Raw genomic sequence first — 23,305 nt, 5'->3', positions numbered from 1 at the left:
CGAACACTTTAGGAAAAACCAAAAAGCCTAAAATCTCAAACTTGATCGGTGCATGCCTGCAGTGTCTCTCCCCTTAAAGAAAAAAAAAATTATTATTTTTGAGACACAAAATAGTGAGGTTTTAGACGGTATGAGACCTGCTTACTAAAGATGCTTCTAGAAATAAAAGTGAGGGACATTTTGAACAAACTCTTAAAATTTTATTGTTTGTTAAAAATTATATTGCAGTACAATATATTCCTTCTGTTAAATGTAGAAAACGTTCAGAATGAGTCAAAAGGCACATTTGTTTACACTATTTACAGTTCCATCTAAACTCTTAAATATTGGGATAAAACAAAGAAGCCCAAAGTAAAAGTGCTGAACAGAATTCTAACTGGAAACATTAATAATATAACAATAATAATAATAATAATAATAATAATATCAACAACAGCAACAACAACAATACATACAATCAGTAGCAGTTCTCGTAAATGTTTCATTTTTTATTATTAAAGTGTTCATTTGTGATTTCTTTGTACTTTCTGTAAATTCTGGCAAGTTGTCAGGACAAAAGGAGCAGGAACACAACGGTTTTTACGCGCAAAAAAAAAGAAATCCGGGCGCCAACCGCAGCCTCGCGGGGAAACGCTAACGTTTTTTTCGCCCCGTTACCAATCCAGTTTCGAAACGGCTTGCATAAAAAAAAAAACGGTCATATCAAAAGCAGAGAACTTGGAGTAATACTCGAGCGATATTCCTAAAACTCGCATTTTCTCTCATACGCTTCAAGTCTAGAATACGGCAGCCAGGCGTGTAGAATACAGTAGTCAGTATCACGCGTCTTTCTCTGCGACGGCGCATTCTTTCCCTCGACTTTTCCTGAGATTAAGCACGACCGCACGGAGCCTGCGAAGACTGCACAGAAAACTTTGGTGCGACGGGAATCTAGTCGGCCGACCCTAAAGCGGAAAAAAACGGACATTTTTTCCGAGCGGAGGAATAGAAGTGACACGCGGACGCCGGACAGCGGCGCAGGGCAGTGCAGGTTTTATTTGGTGGCAGGTCGCAGGCTTTTATTCTGTGTTCTGGGAGCAGGAGAAATCAATTAAACCCTGACAAGGCATTGGAAAAGTGTTTCGTCTTCTACATGTGATTATAACAAAGTCTACCTCTACAAATAATGTCCCTTGGATATAAATAGCAACAATAATAATAGTATTAATAACAATGACGATAATAATACGAATAGCAATAGCAAAGACGCCAATACATTTGCTTCCATTCCAACTACACGAGAATACAAGACCGAAAGAAAAAACATTGACCTCATACACACACACACACAAACAAACAAGTCCGTTTCGTTCTCATAACAAATATAATATTCTTCAAACACAATTCAAAAATATCACTTCTGAACAGATATAAAGAGAATCGCGAGTTGTTCGTGGGGCAGTATTTGATTTGAATAATATTCGTTTGGTTTTTATTGCTCAGTCTCACTCTCGACGTGAGGTCCAGTGGTTCGCGATTAGCGCCGCTAATAAATAATTTGGTTATCGATTCCCAAAAGCTCGCGACGTTTCGCCCGCGGTCTGTTGTATTTCTTAAAGTAACCTTTCGTTTGGACAGTGATGAGTCTATACGATACCTGAGAAAGTATTCTGCAGAACGTGATCTGCTCTCGAAAGCGGCGTCTTCGCTGTATACATATATATATATATATATATATATATATATATATATGGTGAACGAATCTGTCCCTGTGTTCGGATTATTGAAATGAAGAAAGAGTATGAGAAATTCACAGGGTTATGGGGTCAAACAGCAGTTTCAGAATCATGCGATCGGGTCAAAAGCCTTCTCTGAAGAGACTGACGCCAGAGGAAATAAATAATATAGCACTACTCTATCTAGAATATATATATATATATATATATATATATATATATATATATATATATATATATATATATATATGCACACAAGACTGCATCTGAAGGAGATAAAGGCACTGATTTAACAGAAGGCATTCATTCGAAAAAGATAAACTCCCTAGGACAGGAAACAGTATACACCAATATCTTAATAAATAAACATATCTTTTACCTCAATGTCTGCTGTGATGAAATGGTGGGTGGAAAAGCCCTATTGCTTTAAATAAGGCAAACAAAAATCGAACTGGTTTCAAGTGCCCGTGTACTTTTAACATCGTCTTCATTGAACGCCGACAAAACCGAACGCAACTCTTTAGCTTATGGACTGAGAATGACTTGGGGGTTGGGGGGGGGGGACTAGCGCTGTCCGACTATTAACCACCGCGTACGAAATGAACGTTTTCGTTTACATGATGTGCGTGTGCTGCGTGCTTTCATTATGCGTGTATGCGGTTGTATTAGGTTTAATGCATTAAACCGGTTTCCCAGTCCTAGCCCTCGTGCCCCCTTCACATTACGCATGCGTCTCTTATTACGTACGACGTGCGCAATGATTGAATGAATCGCACCGGGGTTGTCGCAAGACCCGTAAGACCTTCGTTCGTTCTTCAGAAAGCCGTCTGACCCAGCAACACAACTATATGGTACATGCATTGGTAAACCAGGATGTGAAATCGCTAGGAGAACGCTTTTTTCGAACGGCAAACGCAAACGAGGCCGATTACGACGAACGCCTTGAACCGTGCATTGCGTTGCAATACTCTCCAAAATGGCAGAAGATGCAACTCGGAGGGGGAAGAATGGAGAAAGCATTTCTGTAGTGTTGCAAAACCGAAGTCGAGTCACTGATGTCACATCCTGTTTTGCTGACGCATTTGCTGGATCTGGATCGTTTCAGGTGTGTTGCCGTCTATGGAGGCTCAGGCGGCTCTCGATAATATCGTAATTTGTGTTCTGAAGACGAACGAAGGTCTTGCAAGTTTGGAAAAACACGAGGACGAGTAATTATTGACAGAATTTTCATTTTGGGGTGAACTAACCCTTTAAAATGGATTTCCCCAGTTCAAGGAGTAGGAAGCAATGAACACTGGGTAGGGATCACATAAATCATACACTCTTATCTAACTAGCTGGTTATCTGTATCCGGTGTGTTAACTAAGACATGCTAAATATTCGGTGGGTGGGGATAGGACTGGGAAACACTGTATTAAACATATGATATAATTTATATGAATGTATGCGTGTAAATATTTTCAAAATGTATGCTGCATGCGTGTGTCATAATACGCACAGTACACACATATTTCACGTAAACGAAAGCTTTCATTTTGGATGCGATTAACAGTTTGGCAGCGCTAGAAAGAACTCACTGACTGTTTGAGCCTCTAGGTGGCATCCCAGTCTATTGATTTGAACTGGATGACGGACTGGCGGTGATCCGAGGGCGGGCCGTGGATCATGTGATCCAGCGTCTCCAGGGCGTCCATACTGCCGTGGCCGTTTGGTAACAGATGCGTCTGTTCGGAGGAAGAGGATGATGGCGTGAAGTGTGAGGAGGAGGAGCTAGAGTCCGAGAGGGAGGAGTTTGTAGGAGCTGACGCGAATAAGGAGGAGGAGTAAGGGGAAGGGGGCGGAGTCGAGGAGGGCAGGGTTTGCGAGGCGAACGGGTACTGAAGTTGGGAATCGGGGGAGGGGTAACCGAAGTCCAAGTCGTCAAAATCGAACTCGTCGTTCGTTCTTTCTGTAGCGGGCTGAGTGGCGTGCGACTGCATGGCTTGGGGTTGCGACGGAAGGGATTGTGACTGCAAGGACTGAGGCCGGAGAGGTTGCGACCGCGCGTGCTGTTTCGACAGCAGGTATGCGTTCGAAGCGTGCGTCGCGCGTTGGCCGTTCGGGTGCAGCGCAACACGCGAGGATTGAGCCGGCGCGCCGGTTTGCTGCTGCATCTGCATGAAAAGCTGCAGCATTAGCGACCTGTCTTGACCTCGCTGCATCTGCGCCAAGATCGCCCGCGAGCCGCTCTGCTGCTGCTGCTGCTGCTGCTGCTGCTGCGTTAGCACCCCAAACGACGAGTGATTCTGCTTTAGTGTGTGAACGTGCTGCTGGGAAACGTTCAACGCGGCATGCGACGGCATGCGCGCGTTCGGGGTTAGCGCCACCTGCCTGTGTCTCTGCTGCTCCTGGGAAATCAAATCTTCCAGGTCGAACGTCTCGGGGACGGTCGCGCACGGCCGCCCTCTTCCGCTCAGCATGCCTCCGTTTAGCGTTACGCCGTTTAAGTCGGGCGTCTTGATGTCCGGCGACGGGCAGGGGCTGATGGTCAGATCCAGGACTTCGCTGACGGCTTCGCTACTCGGCTTGGCCACCCCCGGAAGAAGGGAGCGTGGGTAGTGGAGTTGGTTCTGAAGCGGGTGGGGAGGGTTTGCGATGAGCTTGCGGGCGTTGATCATCTTGGCCAGCATCTCCTGGCGCAGACGCTGGTCGTTGGCGAACTGCTCTCTCTCCCGTCGCGCTTTCTTCACCTCCTCGTCCATCCGAGAGAGCTCAGCGCGCACACGGGACACGCAGTTCTCTGGGATTTTTATACCTGAGACACACACAGCATTGTTATTCCCTTCTTGAGGAGAGAAAATTAGACATACAGTCAAACCAAAAATTATTCAGATATCATTTTAGATTTTTTTTTTTTACTAGGGTGCAGGACATGTGAATGAGGAAGGATAGCAAAATATTATAACATATTATTAACAAGAATATTTTATACAGTGGACTACCAGTAAAGACCTGAACAAGTGTTTTTTCTAACGTGACCATTTTTTTATACCACAGACAGAACAAAACTAAGCATTTTTGAGCTATAATGGCATTATCTAATGCATACTTAAATTTCAGCTATTCAACCGAATTCATTACATACCTTTCTACCATAGTTGTCTGACGTTATCAAGATGAACACTCGAAGAACTCGAGTTCTTGTCCCTTTTTATTACCATTTTCATATATATAGAGAATAAACTGAAAAGTGTCTGAATTGCTAAATTCTGGTTGGACGGAATAAAAGCATGTTATATATTATCTACATAGCTATGTATTTGTGTCATCTGCCGCTTTAAATGCACAAGCTCTTTAAAATTGGATTCTGATTGGCCGTCAATGTCTTTACCGTTCGTCAGCTAAAAAAACATAATAATATCGGAATCCATTTCAATGGCATCTTGCCATTATCATTACTAATCATACTACTTGATTTTTTAAAACTATATCATTATAGTCCTTGGCCTTAACTCCTAATTGTGATGATCAAGTTAGAAGATAAATCTGGGGTATTTATTGCTCGTTGAATTACCGCACTTTCAAAAAAAGTCATTCATAACGTCAACCGGTTCACACACAGCGAGCAAAGAGCAGAAAAACTCAACAGAGATGGATAAACTCCAAAACTGCCAATATTTTCTGCTCATAGCCACTTTTTTTCCCCCATAATGTAGACAGAGTGCATGCACATGGTTGCCAGGTTGTACCAATTTATGAAAAAAGCACTGATTGGGGGAGGGTTTAAAATCTTGGCATTTGGCAACCACAACTATGAAGACTGTGCATGCTTGCTACCAATGTAAGATATAGCAAACGCCAAATTATAATATAATGTTTTGAGGATAAATAACCAGTTAATCGGCATCGGGGAGGCTCGTCACCAGTGTAAGATATTGAAAATGACAATGAAATGTTTTCAGGATAAACATTAATATTCCAGGGGATTTATCGGACGGTCCTGTTCATTGCAATGATTATTATTTCATTAGGAAACGTCGCGTCAACTCACCAACTTGTTTGCTGTTCTGTTTGGTTTTGAGCCGTACGATCTGCAGGATGCTGGAGTTGGTGATGTCCGAGACGATGTCAGACACTCGTTTCCAGACCCTCAGCAGCGCTCCGCACAGCATGTGATACTGCCTGAGACGCATCCCCAGAAAACACTCCTGGCCCTGCTCGATCAGCTTACACTTACCCTTCCTACTACAAACAAACACACACACACACACAACACTTAAAGCTGCACTTACATTTAACGTTGCTGTGCGGAATTCTGTTATATAATCTAATCGTTTCAATGGGTGTCATGGGTTTTCTGATGGACTTGCAAAAACACTTGCGAATGTGAATTTTGTGTTGTGTTTGGGTTCATAAACTCAGATTTGTGTCGCACCAAGCGAAGCTGAGGATCTACAGTGGAACTGAAACTATTGAAAAGCGCTTTCAGTATCTGAAATGAAGCTTAAATATAATAAAATATCTAAAAATACTACATAGAAATTTATGATGACTGACAAAAAGTTCTAGACGAGAAAATGACAAACTAAAAAGTATTTGGAAACATTGCTTAAATAGAACTACAAATTATATTAATAAAAATGATATCAAAAAACTACACTTAGCTATAAATTTAAAGATAAAATAACGATATTTATTCAAACATGAATTTATATTAGCAGAAAAATAATAGTAAAAACACAATTTTGTGTTGCAATCAATGTTATAAAAATCATCCATAAAAAAAAAAAAAAAAAAAAGCATTTGGAAAGCAAACAGGGTTTAGTTCTTCATCATAACCTTGCAGCGCAATAGTAAATGTGGACACATTTTTAAACACGCATATTGTAACACACCTCACACACGCCCCTAACACACACACCTCACACACGCACGCACCTCACACACACACCTCACGCACACACCTCACGCACACACGCACGCACACCCCTAACACGCACACCCCTCACACACACACGCACGCCCCTAACGCACGCCCCTCACACACACACGCACCTCACACACACACACACACACACACACACACACACTCACGCACACTCACCTCACGCGCACACCCCTAACACGCACACATAACGCCCCTAACACACACACCTCACACACGCACCTCACACCCCTAACACGCACACCCCTCACACACACACGCACGCCCCTAACACACACCCCTCACACACACACGCACCTCACACACACACACGCCCCTAACACACACTCACGCACACACACACGCACGCACACCCCTCACACACACACGCACGCCCCTAACACACACACCTCACACACACGCCCTAACACACACCCCTCACACACACACGCACCTCACACACACCTCACACACACACACACCTCACACACACGCCTCACACACACACGCACGCCCTAACACACACACGCACGCCCTAACACACACACGCACACACACACGCACGCCCCTAACACACACCCCACACACACACACACACACACCCCTAACACACACACACGCACACACACCTCACACACGCACTCACACGCACGCACCTCACACACACACGCACGCCCCTAACACACACACCTCACACACACACCTCACACACACACACGCCGCCCCTCACGCACACACACACGCACACACACACACCTCACACACACACACCTCACGCACACCCCTAACACACACCCCTCACACACACACGCACGCACCTCACACGCACGCACCTCACACGCACGCACCTCACACACACACCTCACACACACACGCACGCACGCCCCTAACACACACACACCTCACGCACACACCTCACGCACACACACACACACGCCCTAACACACACACCTCACACACACACGCACGCCCCTAACACACACCCTCACACACACGCACCTCACACACACACCCTCACACACACACACTCACACACACACACCTCACACACACACACGCACCTCACGCACACACACCCTCACACACACACGCACGCCCCTAACACACACACTCACACACACACGCACGCCTAACACACACCCTCACACACACACACACGCACACCCCTAACACACACCCCTCACACACACACGCACGCACCTCACACGCACGCACCTCACACGCACGCACGCACGCCCCTAACACACACACCTCACACACACACGCACACACCTCACGCACACACCTCACACACACACACCTCACACACGCATGCACCTCACGCACCTCACACACACGCACCTCACACACACACACACACTCACACTCACGCACGCACATACGCCCTACACACACACCTCACACACGCACGCCCTAACACACACACACACACACTCACGCACGCACACCCCTACCACACACACCTCACACGCACGCACCTCACGCACTCACGCCCCTAACACACACACCTCACGCACGCCCCTAACACACACCTCACTCACGCCCCTAACACACACACCTCACGCACGCCCCTAACACACACACCTCACGCACGCCCCTAACACACACACCTCACGCACGCCCCTAACACACACACCTCACGCACGCCCCTAACACACACACCTCACGCGCGCACCTCACACACGCGCGCTCGCGCGCACCTCACACACAGACAGTGTCACTCACCAGTTGGCATGTGTGCAGTTGGTAAAAGAAAAGTCAAACTGACTTTTCCAGAAATCCTTTGCTTCATCAGGTGTCACCTTCAGAGCGGGAAGAAAAACACTTGTAGAACATGCAGCAAAAAAGCCATCAAAAGTGGCAAAAAAAAGTGATTGTTGATTGTAATGTTTACAATACTACATTGATGCAGTCAGAAATCTGTGTTCATTTTCTCAGAAGAGAACTCCCAACTACTCTAAACATGAAACACTGAACACTGACACTGAACTCTTAGACTCAAACATACATGTGTGTTTGTTCCTGCTGTGTACCACTGGATGTCACTGTGCAAGAATGACGATTTAACATTATATTTGTGTGTGTGTGCTGTAGGGACAGGTTTAAAGGAGGCTGACGGGTTTTGTGCGCTGTACCTTGTAGTATCTCAGGAGCAGGTTGTCCAGGTTCTCAGGATGGGCCTGTTTACCGATGTTGGGTTTATAGAGGATGAGATTACGACCCCGGCCCTGTTCGGCAAGCAGGACACACGGCTGACCCCCGCGCAGCTGAACACACACACACACACACACACACACACACACACACACACACACACACACACACACACACACACACACACACACACACACACACACACACACACACACACACACACACACGATCTTAAAGAAGGCTGGTAGTTTGACATTTGGATGATGAACATTAGAGTCCTGAGTTACAGACAGACTTCAGCGTGTGAGGATGTGTGTGTGTGTGTACCTTGTTTGAGAGATAAAAGCCTTCGTAGCTGCCAGCGAGTTTCTCTGCTTTGCTGCAGGCCTCCTCCCAGGGCATCCCACGATCCACGCTGATCTGAGGACAAACACAAACACAACGTCAGGGCCTTTCTAACGCTCTACAAATCACTAAAACATATATACATACATACTAATTATACACACACATATATTATATATATTTCTTTTTCTGGCAAAATTAACATGAAAAGTTTTAGGAATAAACATTTAGTTACTTTTTCTTGCAATTATATAGTTGAGTAATAACTTATTTTGGATGCGATTAATCAATTAATTGACAGCACACACACACACATATTTATATATATATATATATATACTGTACATACATACACATATATACATATACAGTACATGTATACATACACATATATCACACATACATTATAAATACATTTATGTGTTCTCTACTTTCTTTTGCAAATATATCGTTGGGTAATTATACTGTATACAATCACTTAAATCGCTAATATACATATTACATAAAATTAAAAACCTAACATATATATTAATGTCAGATTTTTTTAAACATCTCTTCTGCTCACCAAGGCTGCATTTAAAAATCAGTAAAATTAGCATTTAAAATAGCTATGTTAATATCTGATCAACTGTGAATTTTCAACATCATTACACTTGATGCTTTAGAAATCAATCTAATATTCTGAACAGCTGCTCAAGAAAAAATCTGATTATTATCTTTTTTTTTTTTTTAACAACTGGAAACTGTGACGCATTTTATTTTTCATGTATCCTTTATGTATAAAAAGTTCAAAGGAGCAGCATTTATTTGGAACCGAAATCTTCTGTAAAGCAGAAACGTCTTCAGGGTCTCTTTTGATGAATTTAACGCATCCTTTCCTCACGTGTACCTTATAAAGGATGACCTGGCCCTCCTGAGGGTTTCCTGGAGTTAAAAACTTCTCCTGCGTTTCCTCGTGAATCTCATCGTTACCAGGAGCCAGATCTGAACACAGAGTTTGACAACACTAATGTCAGACACGTCATATATACTGCTGCGAAAACATACAAGAGCAGCACAAATATAACAAGCATGCATTAAAAGCGCTTTTCAAATGTAAATGCACATTCATATTCCTCACCCAATATTCCCATGTCATATTTTCCCTCTTTTTTGTCCTTGTTGATCAGGTAGTCAAAGTTATCGGTGAAGTACTGGAACAGAGAGTTCTGCTGATGGACCTCCAAACCCAAAATACGGTTCAGAAACTTAGTGATGGTGCAGTCTGGGGGACAGGACAGAGAAAGGCAATCAGCCACTTGGTCGGATGCATTTAACTCACTTCATGCATGTAGCGGTCACTAACAGACGTCACATCAGCAACACGAAACCAGAACAAACGTGCATTATCCAACAATGTTGCCAGTGCATTTTCTGCATGATCTTCAATATCGAAATGCTCGCTAACAGGCATAGAGATAATCAATTAAAAGGTATGGCTGCATTAATCATAGGATTAAACACAGATGAGCAGTAAATCAGCATTTATTATCAGATCCTCTTGTTATTGTTATGACATTCACCTTTCTCTGTATTCAGACCCAAACGCGGCTCCTTGCAGAAGATTCCTACATCAATCATGCCTTTCTTCATATCTGAAACACATGTGAACGGCGTTAAATCAGTATTCACAAACGTTACAGGGTCGTGTTCTTCTGCACAGTTTGTAGACTTTATGAATTTATTACAGCACCATTATTGGAGTATAGTATTTTTGTAGAAATGACACTATTCTATATATTTATTATACATGCATGCATACACACACATATATATATATATATATATATATATATATATATATATATATATATATATATATATATATATACATAAATTGTGAAATAGTATTGCAATTTAAAACAGCTGTTACCTATGTGAATATATGTAAAATAAATAAATAAAATAAATATATATATAAATAAATATATATATATATATATATATATATATATATATATATATATATATATATATATATATATATATATATATATATATAAATATATATATATATATATATATATACATAAATTGTGAAATAGTATTGTAATTTAAAACAGCTGTTACCTATGTGAATATATGTAAAATAAATAAATAAATAATAATAATAAATATATATATATATATATATATATATATATATATATATATATATATATATATATATATATATATATATATATATAAATATATATATATATATAAAAATATAAATAAATATATATATATATATAAAAATATAAATAAATATATATATATAAATAAATAAATAAATATATATATATATATAAATAAATAAATAAATAAATATATAAATAAATAAATAAATATATATATAATATATATATATATATATATATATATATATATATATATATATATATATATATATAATACAATTTATTACTTTTTTTAAATAATGACATTACCTCTGAAGAATATGATGTCTCCTCCTGGATAGCCCTTCGGTGGAGGGACTTTGTTGTCGATGTGCCCGAGGATGGCTTTAGTGATCTTATCCAGCGCTTTAGTCCCATACTAAGACAGACAGAGGGCAGTTCGGCTTAAATTAGTAATGGAAATACAATTATTAAATGAATGAAAAACTAAAAAAATAAATGAATGCATTTGAGTTCTAAAATAATTATAAGAATATAAAATCTAAGAAATAATAAATAATAATATCATAATAATAATATTAATGAATAAAATACAAACTTATAACTAAAAATAAAAACATTAAAATTAAAGTGAAAACTGAAAACAACACTATAATAGTAAATATATAATGCTAAAAACAGCAGCTTAATATAGCCAGATGGTTGAAGAAAGAATAGCCTATTGTATTTTGGCTGATAAAGGAGAATATGCTCCTACTTTGTTCTCAAAGTTGTACTGGCTCAGGTCTCTGGATTCAGTGGCACGTCTGTCTCCGTGTGTTAGCGCACCTTAAAAAACACAACACACATTTAAATGCGCGTGCATTTCCATAAACTACATCTGACAACATTCTCACAGAGCTTTAGAATGGCTACAAAAGCTTAAATTGCAATAATGTTGTTCAGCTTTGACTGAAAATCTTATCTTTGAAATCTTATTGGTCCAAAACCTCGCAAAACACAGCAGTATATTAAATGTGCTTAATGCGATTAAAAAAAAGATGATTTAATGAGATAAAGATGTGCGCTGCATGTTTCAAAGACATTAAAAAAATTACAAAACACCATATTTCAGGCTTGTTTTAATTACCTCATTATGCAGAACAACCATTTTTCTGATTATTACAGGGTTTTTTGGGGGGTTATACAGTAAACAGGCCATTAATTTAATATTCCCTCATTAACTAAATAGCTTTAAGCAGAAATATTTAAGAATCTGGTAAATGTCTCTTCATAACTGTTAGGAAAAAAATAAGTTATTCAAGTTCTCCATATTAAGAGCTTGTGTTCGTCAGGAAAGCGTTAAAGTGTTAAGCTACGAATTGTGGGATTGCTTTTTAGTACGCCACGAAAAAAAATGTGATCATAACATGTATCACTGTGTGCAACGCTCGTAACATCCGAGACCGCAGCGAGACTTTACCAGGCTCTCCAATCTCTTGGCAACGATAGAGGCGAAGCGTCTCTCTCCAGCCAGCTCAGAGATGAGGAAGATATACTCCGGAGCCGTGACCTGATTTGAGCGATGCGTTCGACCTGATAAGACACACAGCCACAGTATTAGCCAGCCCCAGGACGCCCCTCACACGCACCCAGACAGGCGGACACCCACCGAACTGCTGGATGGCGCGGTCGGCGCTCCACGGCAGCTCTAGGGTCATGTGAACTCGTCTCCGGCGGTTCTGCACGCGCTTGTCCGCCTGCAGAGAGATGCCCGAGCTCGCCGCTTCCGAGATGATGGCTATCAGCTGAGAGGGGAAGAGACGGAGCGTTAGTGCAAGCGGTCAGAGAGGCTCTGGGGTCTGGGCTCGTGGGTCAGGGGGCCGTCACCTTCTCTCCGGTCATGAAGCGCTCTTTCTCTCGGACGTTGACGTGGTCGATGGTCAGGCCTTGTTCTGCTCGGGTCTCGTAGCGAACGCTGCCATCGGGACGCCGCACTACACGTCCCTTACGGCCCGTCATCTACACACACACACACACACACACACACACACAGCATTAAACTTGTTTGGCATAACATAACAAGGATCACCTGCGTCACAGCTAGCTGTTAATTTAATGTCGACAAGACGAATGCAACCTAACTAACTGTATCATGACGAGACGAATAAAATACAAATTTTGCAGATTTTTTTATTTTCTCCCTGACACTTTATTTTCCTGCCGTGCAAAATATTAAACTTGAGATACGAAATTAGTAAATTATTTTGCTGTGAGCAAATGCATGAACTCCCGACCGAAACAAATGAAATAAAACGGTGTGCAGGCTACACATTCATTTGTCTCTTTATTTTAGTTGCAGAAATTTAAACGTGAGATTTCAGGCCTAAATTTAGCGGGAACGGTCGGGTTAGGAAGAGCGAGCGAACAAACAAACAATGAAAATAAAGTCTGTCCCGCCCAGACCTCTACTTCAACCTTTATTTCAGGTGGTTACCATAGCAACCCTTGATTTATGTTTATTTCATTATTTTCGCTAATTACGTTGACTTCACATTTTTATTGCAATTCTCAATTTCTATTTAGCTTTCATTTATATTCATTCATTTTAGAACCTACACTCACCTTATTTTAATCCAGGTAGTTCCCCGGGCAAGATTTCACTTTTATAATTAGCTTGAATTTTTTATTTATTTCAGTTTTTGTTTTGGTAACTGTAGTACTTTCACTTTTATTATTTCAGGTAATTCCCAGCAATCTCTAATTTCAAGGTAATATTTATTTCGTTATATATTTGTCGATATTTCTGTCTAACATTTATTTTACTTGATACACATACTATATTTTTGTGTGTATTTTAACTTTATTTCAGTTAAAAATATTTTCAATAGTTTTAGTGACCAGTAGTAACACTGAAAACTAGTAAAAAAACAGAAGTGTCATATTTGAGCTCGATAGATTGAGAAAGATAGCCATTTTTTGTGAGAAATTTCCATCAGAGCATCTTTGAATGCTTTGGACACGGCGTCTGAGGCTGAGACTAAACGTTAGTCAGCAATATGAAAATAAACGACAGTGTTTGTCTATATTTAGTGTTCACACATCACAGTGACCCCTCACCTCAGACACCTTCTCTGGTCCTCCGAACCGGTCGATCAGCTCGTCAAGAGTGTTGAGCGGCAGCACCTTCCCCAGCTCTGCTATTTTACCCAGCAGCCTCTGCTTCAGCTCTTCTAGTTTAGCTGAACACACACACACACACACACACACACACACACACAGAATGACTTCACCAGATTGTGAAATAAACCTCAATCACTCCTGTGTGGTTTGCACGTCTAGACTGAAATTAGGCCTGATGTAATTGTGTGATTTCATAAGTGGACAACATGGTATTGTATCAAAATCGAAATGTCGGTAGTGAATTTTATTATATTATTCATGTAGACGTGTATTAAATGTTATGGAGGAGGAGTAAAGAAATATTATTCTAATATTTTATAAATTTTATATATATATATATATATATATATATATATATATATATATATATATATATATATATATATATATATATATATATATATATATATAAATATATATTATATATAATAATTATAAATAAATATATATATATATATATATATATATATAATTATTTATATATATTTATATATACACCTATATATAATTATTTATATATATTTATATTTATATATTATATTATATTTATATATTTTTTGGGGGGGTTTTTCCAACTTTCACACTGAAGCAAAAATCTGGATTTAAACTTAAAAGTAAAATCGTGACATTTATCGTGATACTTATCAATACTGACCGAAAAATAAAATAGAAAGTATGATCATTTTTTGGCCATATCGCCCAGTGTGAGTATATTCTTCTTGTGTTTCAGTCAACCTACCAGCAGGTCCGTTGATATGGTTTACGAAAATCACGTCGTCGTTGTCCTGTAGTGAATCAGGGGAGGAGTTTGAGTCGCTGTCCATCTCATCCGAGTCTGAGTCCGAGTCGTCGCTGATTTTAATAACCCCGCCCACTTCCACGCAGTGCTTTGGAAATTTCGAAGGCCGGCCTCTGGGTTTTCCTTCAGAAGGTTTCGGAAAAGATTCGTGATGCACCAAAACCCACAAGAGACAATAACGCGCGACACAGCATAAGACCATGTGACTCACGTTTCCTCTTGCTTGCGGCGCTTTTCTCTCTTTTGGGTTTTTGCGTTGGGAAGTGTTTCTGAACCAATGACTGGAAAACACCCCTAGAGGACACAAAACCCACAAATCTCAATACACGATGCCAACACTGACGCACGATCAGAGAAGCTTGCCCTTTTTAAACTGATTATTAGGATAAGGAACGCTCGATTCTGATTGGTCTGCTGGTAAATTGGTGGGGCGATGAGGAAACTCACTCAGCAGCGGAGACGAATCGGTCCAGGTGTCCGTCGTTCTCGTCCAGGACTTCTCGAGTACGAGCCTCACCGGTGGACTGCAGGCCGATCACGATGCACTGTTTGAGATGACACAGAGAGAGGGGGCGGAGCAATCAGGGAAAACACTTAACACAGGGTTCCCAGAACGAAGATAACCAGCCAGTCTTCTGTCATTTCTGGGAAGGCACGCATGCCATGTCAGCAGCAAGGTTAGCTTGAAGGCGAAAACCCAATAAATAACACAAATAATACGATAAACAAGAAACTATAAGAAATGTAAGGTTAATTCCATTTAAAAAAAAAAAACCTTGCTATGCTTATTTGTTTGGCCAGAAATTGTGTTACATACTGATGAGGCTCTAAAATGGCAACAACAATAATATTAATAATAAATTATTATTATTATTAAATATTAAAGTGACTATTAAAAAAATTATATTTATTATTTTATAATACATTTTTATTACTAAATGTTAAAAATAAGTTATATTTTATATATAACTATCAAAAGAAAAAACAGAATGTATATATATATATATATATATATATATATATATATATATATATATATATATATGTGTGTGTGTGTGTGTGTGTGTGTGTGTGTGTGTGTGTGTGTGTGTGTGTGTGTGTGTAAATAAATATAAATACAAATACATACAAAGAAAAATATGTTTTTAGATATATATATATATATAAATATCAATAAATAATATATAAATATATATAATTGATTAATAATATATGTAAATATATAATTTATTAATTCAAATCATATATGTATATATATATATATATATATATATATATATGTATGCATGTATAAATATATATATGTATATATATATATATATATATGAGTGTGTATATATATATGAGTGTGTATATATATATGAGTGTATATATATATATATATATATATATATATATATATATATATATATATATATATATATATATATACACACACACATATATATATATATATACATACACGTATGTATAATGCACATTTTTTTAGTACAGCTATAAAATGACTAATCCTTATCTGTATCCCATAAATATATCTAAAACCCAGTAAAGCCTGTTGTGCAAAAGCAAAAGCAACAAATTTGAATCAGTGACTCACCTTGCCGTGCTGCATCTCAGTATGAGCGAGTTCGACGAGACGGCGGACTTTAGCAGCGATGCAAAGGTACTTGAAAAACCTCTGGTGTGCCGACCAGAACTGACCCCACAGAGACTTACGGGAGGCCAGACCCAGCGTGTCGGCAGCTCTGGTGAACAGATCGAGAGCCTCGGCCCACTGCAGAGGAAGAGACACTTAACTGCTGCTTCATACACTATCCTGGACAAAGCGCTTGGACACAGAACAGGTGTTTCTCTCACCAGTCTAGCTGCTTTGTTGTAGACCAGTTTGAACTCTTGGTCCAGCGTAATCTCCTCGATGCGGAAGGACACGCCGGAAAAGCTCAGCTGCCGTGCGATGTACATGCCGCTCACTTTCATATCCATCGCCACGATCTCCATCGCACCAACACCCCTGGAACGCGGGTACATGTTTATGAGAGAACGTGGCGATTTTCACCAGATTAAACTGACCACTGTGACCCCGAGCATGAACTCTGACCTCTTCTCAATCGCATGCAGGAAGTCATCAAACGTCTTGAACGGCGTTCCCTGCCCCCAGATCCCCAGCCGGCTCATGTATATCATATTCTTTGGCTCAGAAGCACCTGGAGAACGAGAATGATAAAAGGTAGAAAAATCATGCCTTAGAGATGCACAAAGATCAAGAGTGCTGAACGCAAGAAACCGTAACGAACCAGTTTAAGATTTTTCTTTGGAAAATAACCAATAATTCAAATCAAAAAGAACTTTAAAAAGTTAAAGTTAAAAGTTAAAAAGAAAACTGATAAGATTTATTAATAGTTATATTATTTCAGCTAGTTGTCAAGGCAACTTTTTTTTCAATTTTAATTAAATTTAAAAATATACAAAAATATCTAGTTAATAAAATTTATAAAAACGTATATAGACATGTCTCCATATATATATATATATATATATATATATTTAAAATGGAAACTGAAAAAAATAAATGCGCTGTATTTATTTGATACAAAACAACTAAAAATTATACTATGAAACACAACGTACATTTTTTTTCCTGTGTGAATATATTTTAAATTAATGTCAATTATTTAGAATAATTTATTCCAAAGCTGAATATAAAATGCTTTAAGATTTATTAAATGAACCCTTTTATTCAGCAAGGATGCCTTACATTGATCAAAGCAGTAAAGCCATTTATAACATTAAATTCTATTTCAAATAAATGCTGCTCTTTTGTTCTTTCTATTTCTCAAAGAACCCGGGAAACAAAAAATAAAAAATATTCAGCACTGTTTTCATCACTGATTATAATCAGAAATGATTCCTGAGCCGGAAATCATCATATTAGAATGATTTCTGAAGGATCATGTGACATTGAAGAGATATAAGAGAAATATTCCACAATATTGCTGCATTTTGGATTAAATAAATGCAGCCTTGGTCAACAGAAGATACTGTTTAAAAAAAAAAAAACACACACCTGTGGCACTAGCATACACCACTCTCGCCCGGGGCAGTTTGCTTTGCAAGTCCAGAACAGCTTTACCCATCTTAGTGGAGGTCGCATTTTTAGCCTTATGGCACTCGTCAAACACAATCTAAGGTTAAAGGTCAAGGGTCAACAGCACCATCACAATACTTTTGCTCATTCATATTAATTATCAACTCTAGGAGCTCTGATGAATAACGGTGTGCACTACACAGAGGTTAGCCAATCAGAACAGAGATCATTTGCATATTGCGTTACGCACAAGTTTTAAAGGTACAAAAAACAAGCAACCTTATAATTGCACCTATGATAAGTCATTGCTTTCTAAAAGATGCCTGCATGGAAAATGAAGGATACGACTCCGTCAAAGTTGGGTTTGCACCAGTCCAGGATCTGTTTGAGTCTGGTGCGGTGCTGGCCGCCGGCCTGGCTCTCTCCAATCAGTGCCGAGTATGTGGCGAATAAAACGCCCTCTGAGGTAGCCGTATCTCCGTATTTAATCTGCAAGACACACACATTCAGTGAGCCGTCAGGAAATAATTAACACGGCTGAACTAAAGCATCAGTTTCAACCAACCAGTAAGAAGACATTCACTATAATGTTACGCAGTCCATTTTATAATTCACGCAAAGAGAAAAGTTTCAGCTGTATTTTTAGTAAAATGAAAACTGTGCACGTAGCATACGCTAAAGCATTCGGCTGAAAACAAAACAGTTTTATAAAGGTAAGATGCATAAGTGGTTCTCGTGATTGTGATGTTCTCATGAGAAGCTTTAAGATTTGCAAAAGTATTTTCATTTTTAACACATTTATGGTTACTGTCTAATGGCGTCACAAACATTTTTGTCAGCTGAAGGCACACAATTTCTTTTTTTTGGATTTTAAGTCAATTTAAACATTTGTAGGATCAAGGCAGTGCTGTTACATGAAACCAAAACTAACACTTAAAAATAAGTGTCAGACTAGAATAAACCTGAAACAAAAATAAGTAGGTGAATAAACAAAAATGACAGATGTTGCATTAGCAACTAAGTGCAATAAAGATTAAATAATATATGAAATACTCTGTATAATATATAAAAAAATAAATATAATTAAGAAACAAAAATAATATTTAAGTATTTAAGAAATATGAAAAATAAATATATATATATATAAAATTTATTTTTCATATTTCTTATATATTTTTTACACACATACATATATATATATATATATATATATATATATATATATATATATATATATATATATATATATACACACACACACACACACACACTATAATATTATATATAAAATAAATTAAAAACAAACAAAACCCTTAATAATAATAAAATAAAATAAAGTATCTTTAACATGCGTAAAATTTGGGTTATTTTTAATTCTTAATTATTTATATAAATTTTGCGATTTAATTAGTTTTTTATCAATTTACAAAGCCTATTTAGACCGTACGATACAGATGAAAAAAGCAGTGACAGGTCAGTCACTCAAGGTCTCAAACCTTATTTAAAGCAAACACAGGGATGTTGGGAGCGTCTATGTCTTTGAGATCTCTCTCAGCATCGTACTTCAGGTCATTTGACACACTGAACCTAAAACAAAGCAGACATCCCTCGGTCAGATCAGCAGTCGATTGAGCTCGACAGAACACGAGCGTCAGAGACGCATTTCAGGCGTTTACCAGAGCGCTCTCTTCCGTCCCTTTAAGAAATTCTCCAGTATGATTCCCGCTACGGTGCGTCCTTTCCCGACGCCGGCTCCGTCTCCAATCAGAAACCCTGCTCGCTGACCGTTCTGAAGAATCACCTCGTGTTGCTGAAGAGCACAAAGCACATTTTACATATTTAATTGATTAACTACAATTTAATGTTTTGCATTTTATCTTTTTACAGATCAAAGAATGGAAATGTTACCAGATGTTAGAATTTGGTAAGAGAAAAGTGTTTTTAAAATGCAGAATAAAAACTGTAACTATGACTACATGTCTGATATTACATTTTTGCAGCATGCACTCCAGCTATTTAAAAAAAAAAAAACATTTTCTGAAAGCAATAAGTATAAGACAAGTTTGTACAAGATGTAGTTGTAGTTCATGCATCTTTTCAAATGACTTGTTTAAAGGTGCTCTATGCAAGTTCTACTAAAGCATAAAAAAAGCCACGATATGTTTGCAAATATTTAAAAAACGTGTATGTTAAACGTGTTAGCATACTTAAAAACAACGCTACAGTCAGTTATTCTCCTTTGAAATGTGCGTTCCAGGAAGGGTTGCCAGTTGGCGGAAAATACAGCATATTTAATTTCATTGGCCATCATGTGTGCTTGTTCTTTTTTGTGTTATCAATCTGGCAACCTGTGCGTGCGTCACGTCTAAGGAGGAGGGGCCGAAAGAAAACCTCTAAAATACTCCACACATACACTACAGCTTACACACTTCTACAAATCTAGATACACCACCTTTAACGTTTACATCGCGCGTGGTGGACTCAGAACAGAATCATCTTTAACTAAAAGGTTAATAAAGTAAAAGCTGCGTGAGTCATGTTGCAGCTATATTTTCAAGTCGACCAGTCAAAAAAAAGACATGCATATTTATGCTGTACCGCCCGGCCGTAATTCATTCACATTAAACTCATCTGGGAGAAGAAAAGAGAAGAGCGGAGAGCGTAGGAGTACCTGGCAGGCGTAGATGATGGCCTCCAGCTGCAGGGCAGACAGCAGGCCGGAGCTAATGCTGCAGTCTGGAATGGACAGTGTGTAGGTGATGTCTGGAGGAGGAACGCTGGACAGTGTGTTGGTCTCCACCACGATATCAGGATGAGAGATTCCTATAGTAGCTGCACACAAGCCACCAGAGAGTTTACTTGCCACGGAAACACCACATACTGTTAAATCGACTTTGTGCTGTATGAGGAGGCAGCATGACTTTTTATTACATTTAAATGCTTTAAGACCAATGCAAATAAGATTAATACTATATGTCAGACTTTTTACTATGAAGGGATGAAAACCAAACTCTCTCTCTCTCTCTCATATATATACATATCTATATATATATCTATATATATATCTATATATATATCTATATATATATATATATATATATATATATATATCTATATATATATATATATATATATATATATATATATATATATATATATATATATATATATTATTTTTATGTATATATATAATGTTTAATATATATATATATATATATATATATATATATATATATATATATATATATATATATATATATATATATATATATATACACACACACATACATACACACACACACACACACACATATACACACACACTTTTTTATTTTTTTTTTTTACATTAAATTCAAGTCCAAAATAAACCAGACTTGTATTTTGAATTTGCTCATTCTAAAAGATAAAATATGGACTCTGTCAAGCATCTACAACAATCCACACTGTAAAGACTATAAATGATCTATTAACAGTGCATCATAAGCAATTGTTTGGCATAAATGCATAGTTAATTGATTTTGAGCCCTGTAGAAAATGAAACAGCACCAACTTAGAGCAGTTTAATTAAATTGTTGCTTTTGAAGTTTAATAATCACATCAAAATGTATCAATTACTGTTGAAATATTTTAATATATTTTTTAAATGGTACGTTATAATATTTTAAAGGTTGTAAATATTTAAAAAGTTCTAATTATCATTTTAAGAGGGAATAATACTGAGGGTATTGTTTCCTCTTAAAATGACAACTTTTTAAATATTTACAACCTTTAAAATATTACAACGTACTATTTAAAATATTTCAAAATTTAAAAAAAAAATTAAATCAAGACTTTTTAAGCACTTGTAAGGTGCAACGTGTTCTAAACGTGAAATAATGTACATATTCGCCTCATATTGCCCAGTCATGAGCTGTAGGTTAGTATAACACAGGATGTCTATTTACATTTGGATGGCTTATATTCGGCGTATGTGTCCGCGTGCCCCAGCTCCTCCGTCTCTTCCTCATCTGCCTCCTCCTCTTCCTCCTGCGGTGGTGGTGGTGGTGGCAGTGGAGGAGCAGCGGCCTGGAAATGAAGCAATGAATGAGGAGAAAACAAAAGATGATGAAATGTGGTGAAACAGAGGACAGAGAATTAAGAGAGAAAAGGAGACGTTCTACCTTAAATCCTGCAACGGATGCAGACAGGATAGTACTAACATCATCCAACCTACTCTGAAAAATGCTCAGGGATTGCTGAAGAACGCAGATACAGAGATTTATTCGTTAAGATATGCATTTCATACATGAATATTAAGACTGTACTATACAATGAAAATGATTAATTATTGGATGCATACTTTACAAGAATTGAGCTTTAGTTTGCATTTACAGGCGTTTCCCTAACGGTGACATTAAAACGTGTGTACATGTATTAGTTTTGATGCACGTGTTTGAGTTGGGATGTTAAATAAGGCATCAAAAACCCCTTAGCAATTTCAAAATATCAGCAGAAAAGAAGCTTAAGCAAAGCCACGTGCCCACGTTTAGTGATTAAACGCGTTAATGCACCTCTAAAGGAGCTTGCACAGAAAAAGCTCTTGGCGCTGTAACAAACTGACCTGAAGGTTAAGAAATGAAGTTTGGAACAATGATATCTTGCTATTTTGAAAGATTATTCACGCAGTAATTATACCTTAAGTTTACAATTACACAGTAAACTTCAAAACCCATTGGCAGATACCGGATGGATCTTCCAGTTCAGCATTATAAAAATGACAAAAGACTATGAAATTGCTTTGTATTATTCTGCCACAGACTCATATTGTCCTCTTAAGTTTGCACCACGTCTCCTTTGAGAGTGCACTATATCTTTTGTAACTCAAAGCGTGCAGTATATTTTTTCTTTTCCCACACTGAGAAGTGATTGCAAGGGCTGGATGCGTTTTAATCTCGAGCAAGGATGCTTTCCAGTCGCGTATGACACACACAGGTGATCTCA

At 38.4% G+C, this 23,305-nt stretch overlaps 1 protein-coding gene across 6 annotated transcripts in view; it reads right to left on the bottom strand.

The window, feature by feature from the left end:
• Positions 1 to 187: 187 nt before the first annotated feature.
• The window catches only part of sbno2a (strawberry notch homolog 2a), a 31,671-nt gene continuing 8,553 nt past the window's right edge, over positions 188 to 23,305 (bottom strand). For 4 of the 6 annotated variants that reach the window (XM_043233449.1, XM_043233450.1, XM_043233451.1 and 1 more), the window contains 27 exons: positions 22,486 to 22,560; positions 22,270 to 22,390; positions 20,997 to 21,157; positions 20,002 to 20,135; positions 19,822 to 19,912; positions 18,671 to 18,814; positions 18,305 to 18,422; positions 17,339 to 17,444; positions 17,098 to 17,251; positions 16,838 to 17,014; positions 15,688 to 15,785; positions 15,452 to 15,534; positions 15,181 to 15,363; positions 14,379 to 14,500; positions 13,149 to 13,280; positions 12,931 to 13,066; positions 12,742 to 12,854; positions 12,037 to 12,108; positions 11,589 to 11,697; positions 10,680 to 10,751; positions 10,238 to 10,381; positions 10,007 to 10,101; positions 9,100 to 9,192; positions 8,754 to 8,885; positions 8,344 to 8,420; positions 5,746 to 5,939; positions 188 to 4,509 (listed from right to left, as the gene is read on the bottom strand). In XM_043233449.1, the coding sequence (XP_043089384.1) occupies positions 3,308 to 4,509; positions 5,746 to 5,939; positions 8,344 to 8,420; positions 8,754 to 8,885; positions 9,100 to 9,192; positions 10,007 to 10,101; positions 10,238 to 10,381; positions 10,680 to 10,751; positions 11,589 to 11,697; positions 12,037 to 12,108; positions 12,742 to 12,854; positions 12,931 to 13,066; positions 13,149 to 13,280; positions 14,379 to 14,500; positions 15,181 to 15,363; positions 15,452 to 15,534; positions 15,688 to 15,785; positions 16,838 to 17,014; positions 17,098 to 17,251; positions 17,339 to 17,444; positions 18,305 to 18,422; positions 18,671 to 18,814; positions 19,822 to 19,912; positions 20,002 to 20,135; positions 20,997 to 21,157; positions 22,270 to 22,390; positions 22,486 to 22,560 (4,338 nt within the window). In that variant the 3' untranslated portion in view covers positions 188 to 3,307. The remainder of the gene's footprint in view (positions 4,510 to 5,745; positions 5,940 to 8,343; positions 8,421 to 8,753; positions 8,886 to 9,099; positions 9,193 to 10,006; positions 10,102 to 10,237; positions 10,382 to 10,679; positions 10,752 to 11,588; positions 11,698 to 12,036; positions 12,109 to 12,741; positions 12,855 to 12,930; positions 13,067 to 13,148; positions 13,281 to 14,378; positions 14,501 to 15,180; positions 15,364 to 15,451; positions 15,535 to 15,687; positions 15,786 to 16,837; positions 17,015 to 17,097; positions 17,252 to 17,338; positions 17,445 to 18,304; positions 18,423 to 18,670; positions 18,815 to 19,821; positions 19,913 to 20,001; positions 20,136 to 20,996; positions 21,158 to 22,269; positions 22,391 to 22,485; positions 22,561 to 23,305) is intronic. The other 2 variants (XM_043233452.1, XM_043233453.1) reach the window with 2 other exon arrangements.

The sequence above is a fragment of the Puntigrus tetrazona genome, unplaced genomic scaffold (genome assembly GCF_018831695.1).
Source record: "Puntigrus tetrazona isolate hp1 unplaced genomic scaffold, ASM1883169v1 S000000837, whole genome shotgun sequence".
In the NCBI taxonomy this organism is placed as follows: Eukaryota; Metazoa; Chordata; class Actinopteri; order Cypriniformes; family Cyprinidae; genus Puntigrus; species Puntigrus tetrazona.
Note: the sequence above shows the minus strand (reverse complement) of the source record. Positions and strands in the feature narration are given on the sequence as shown.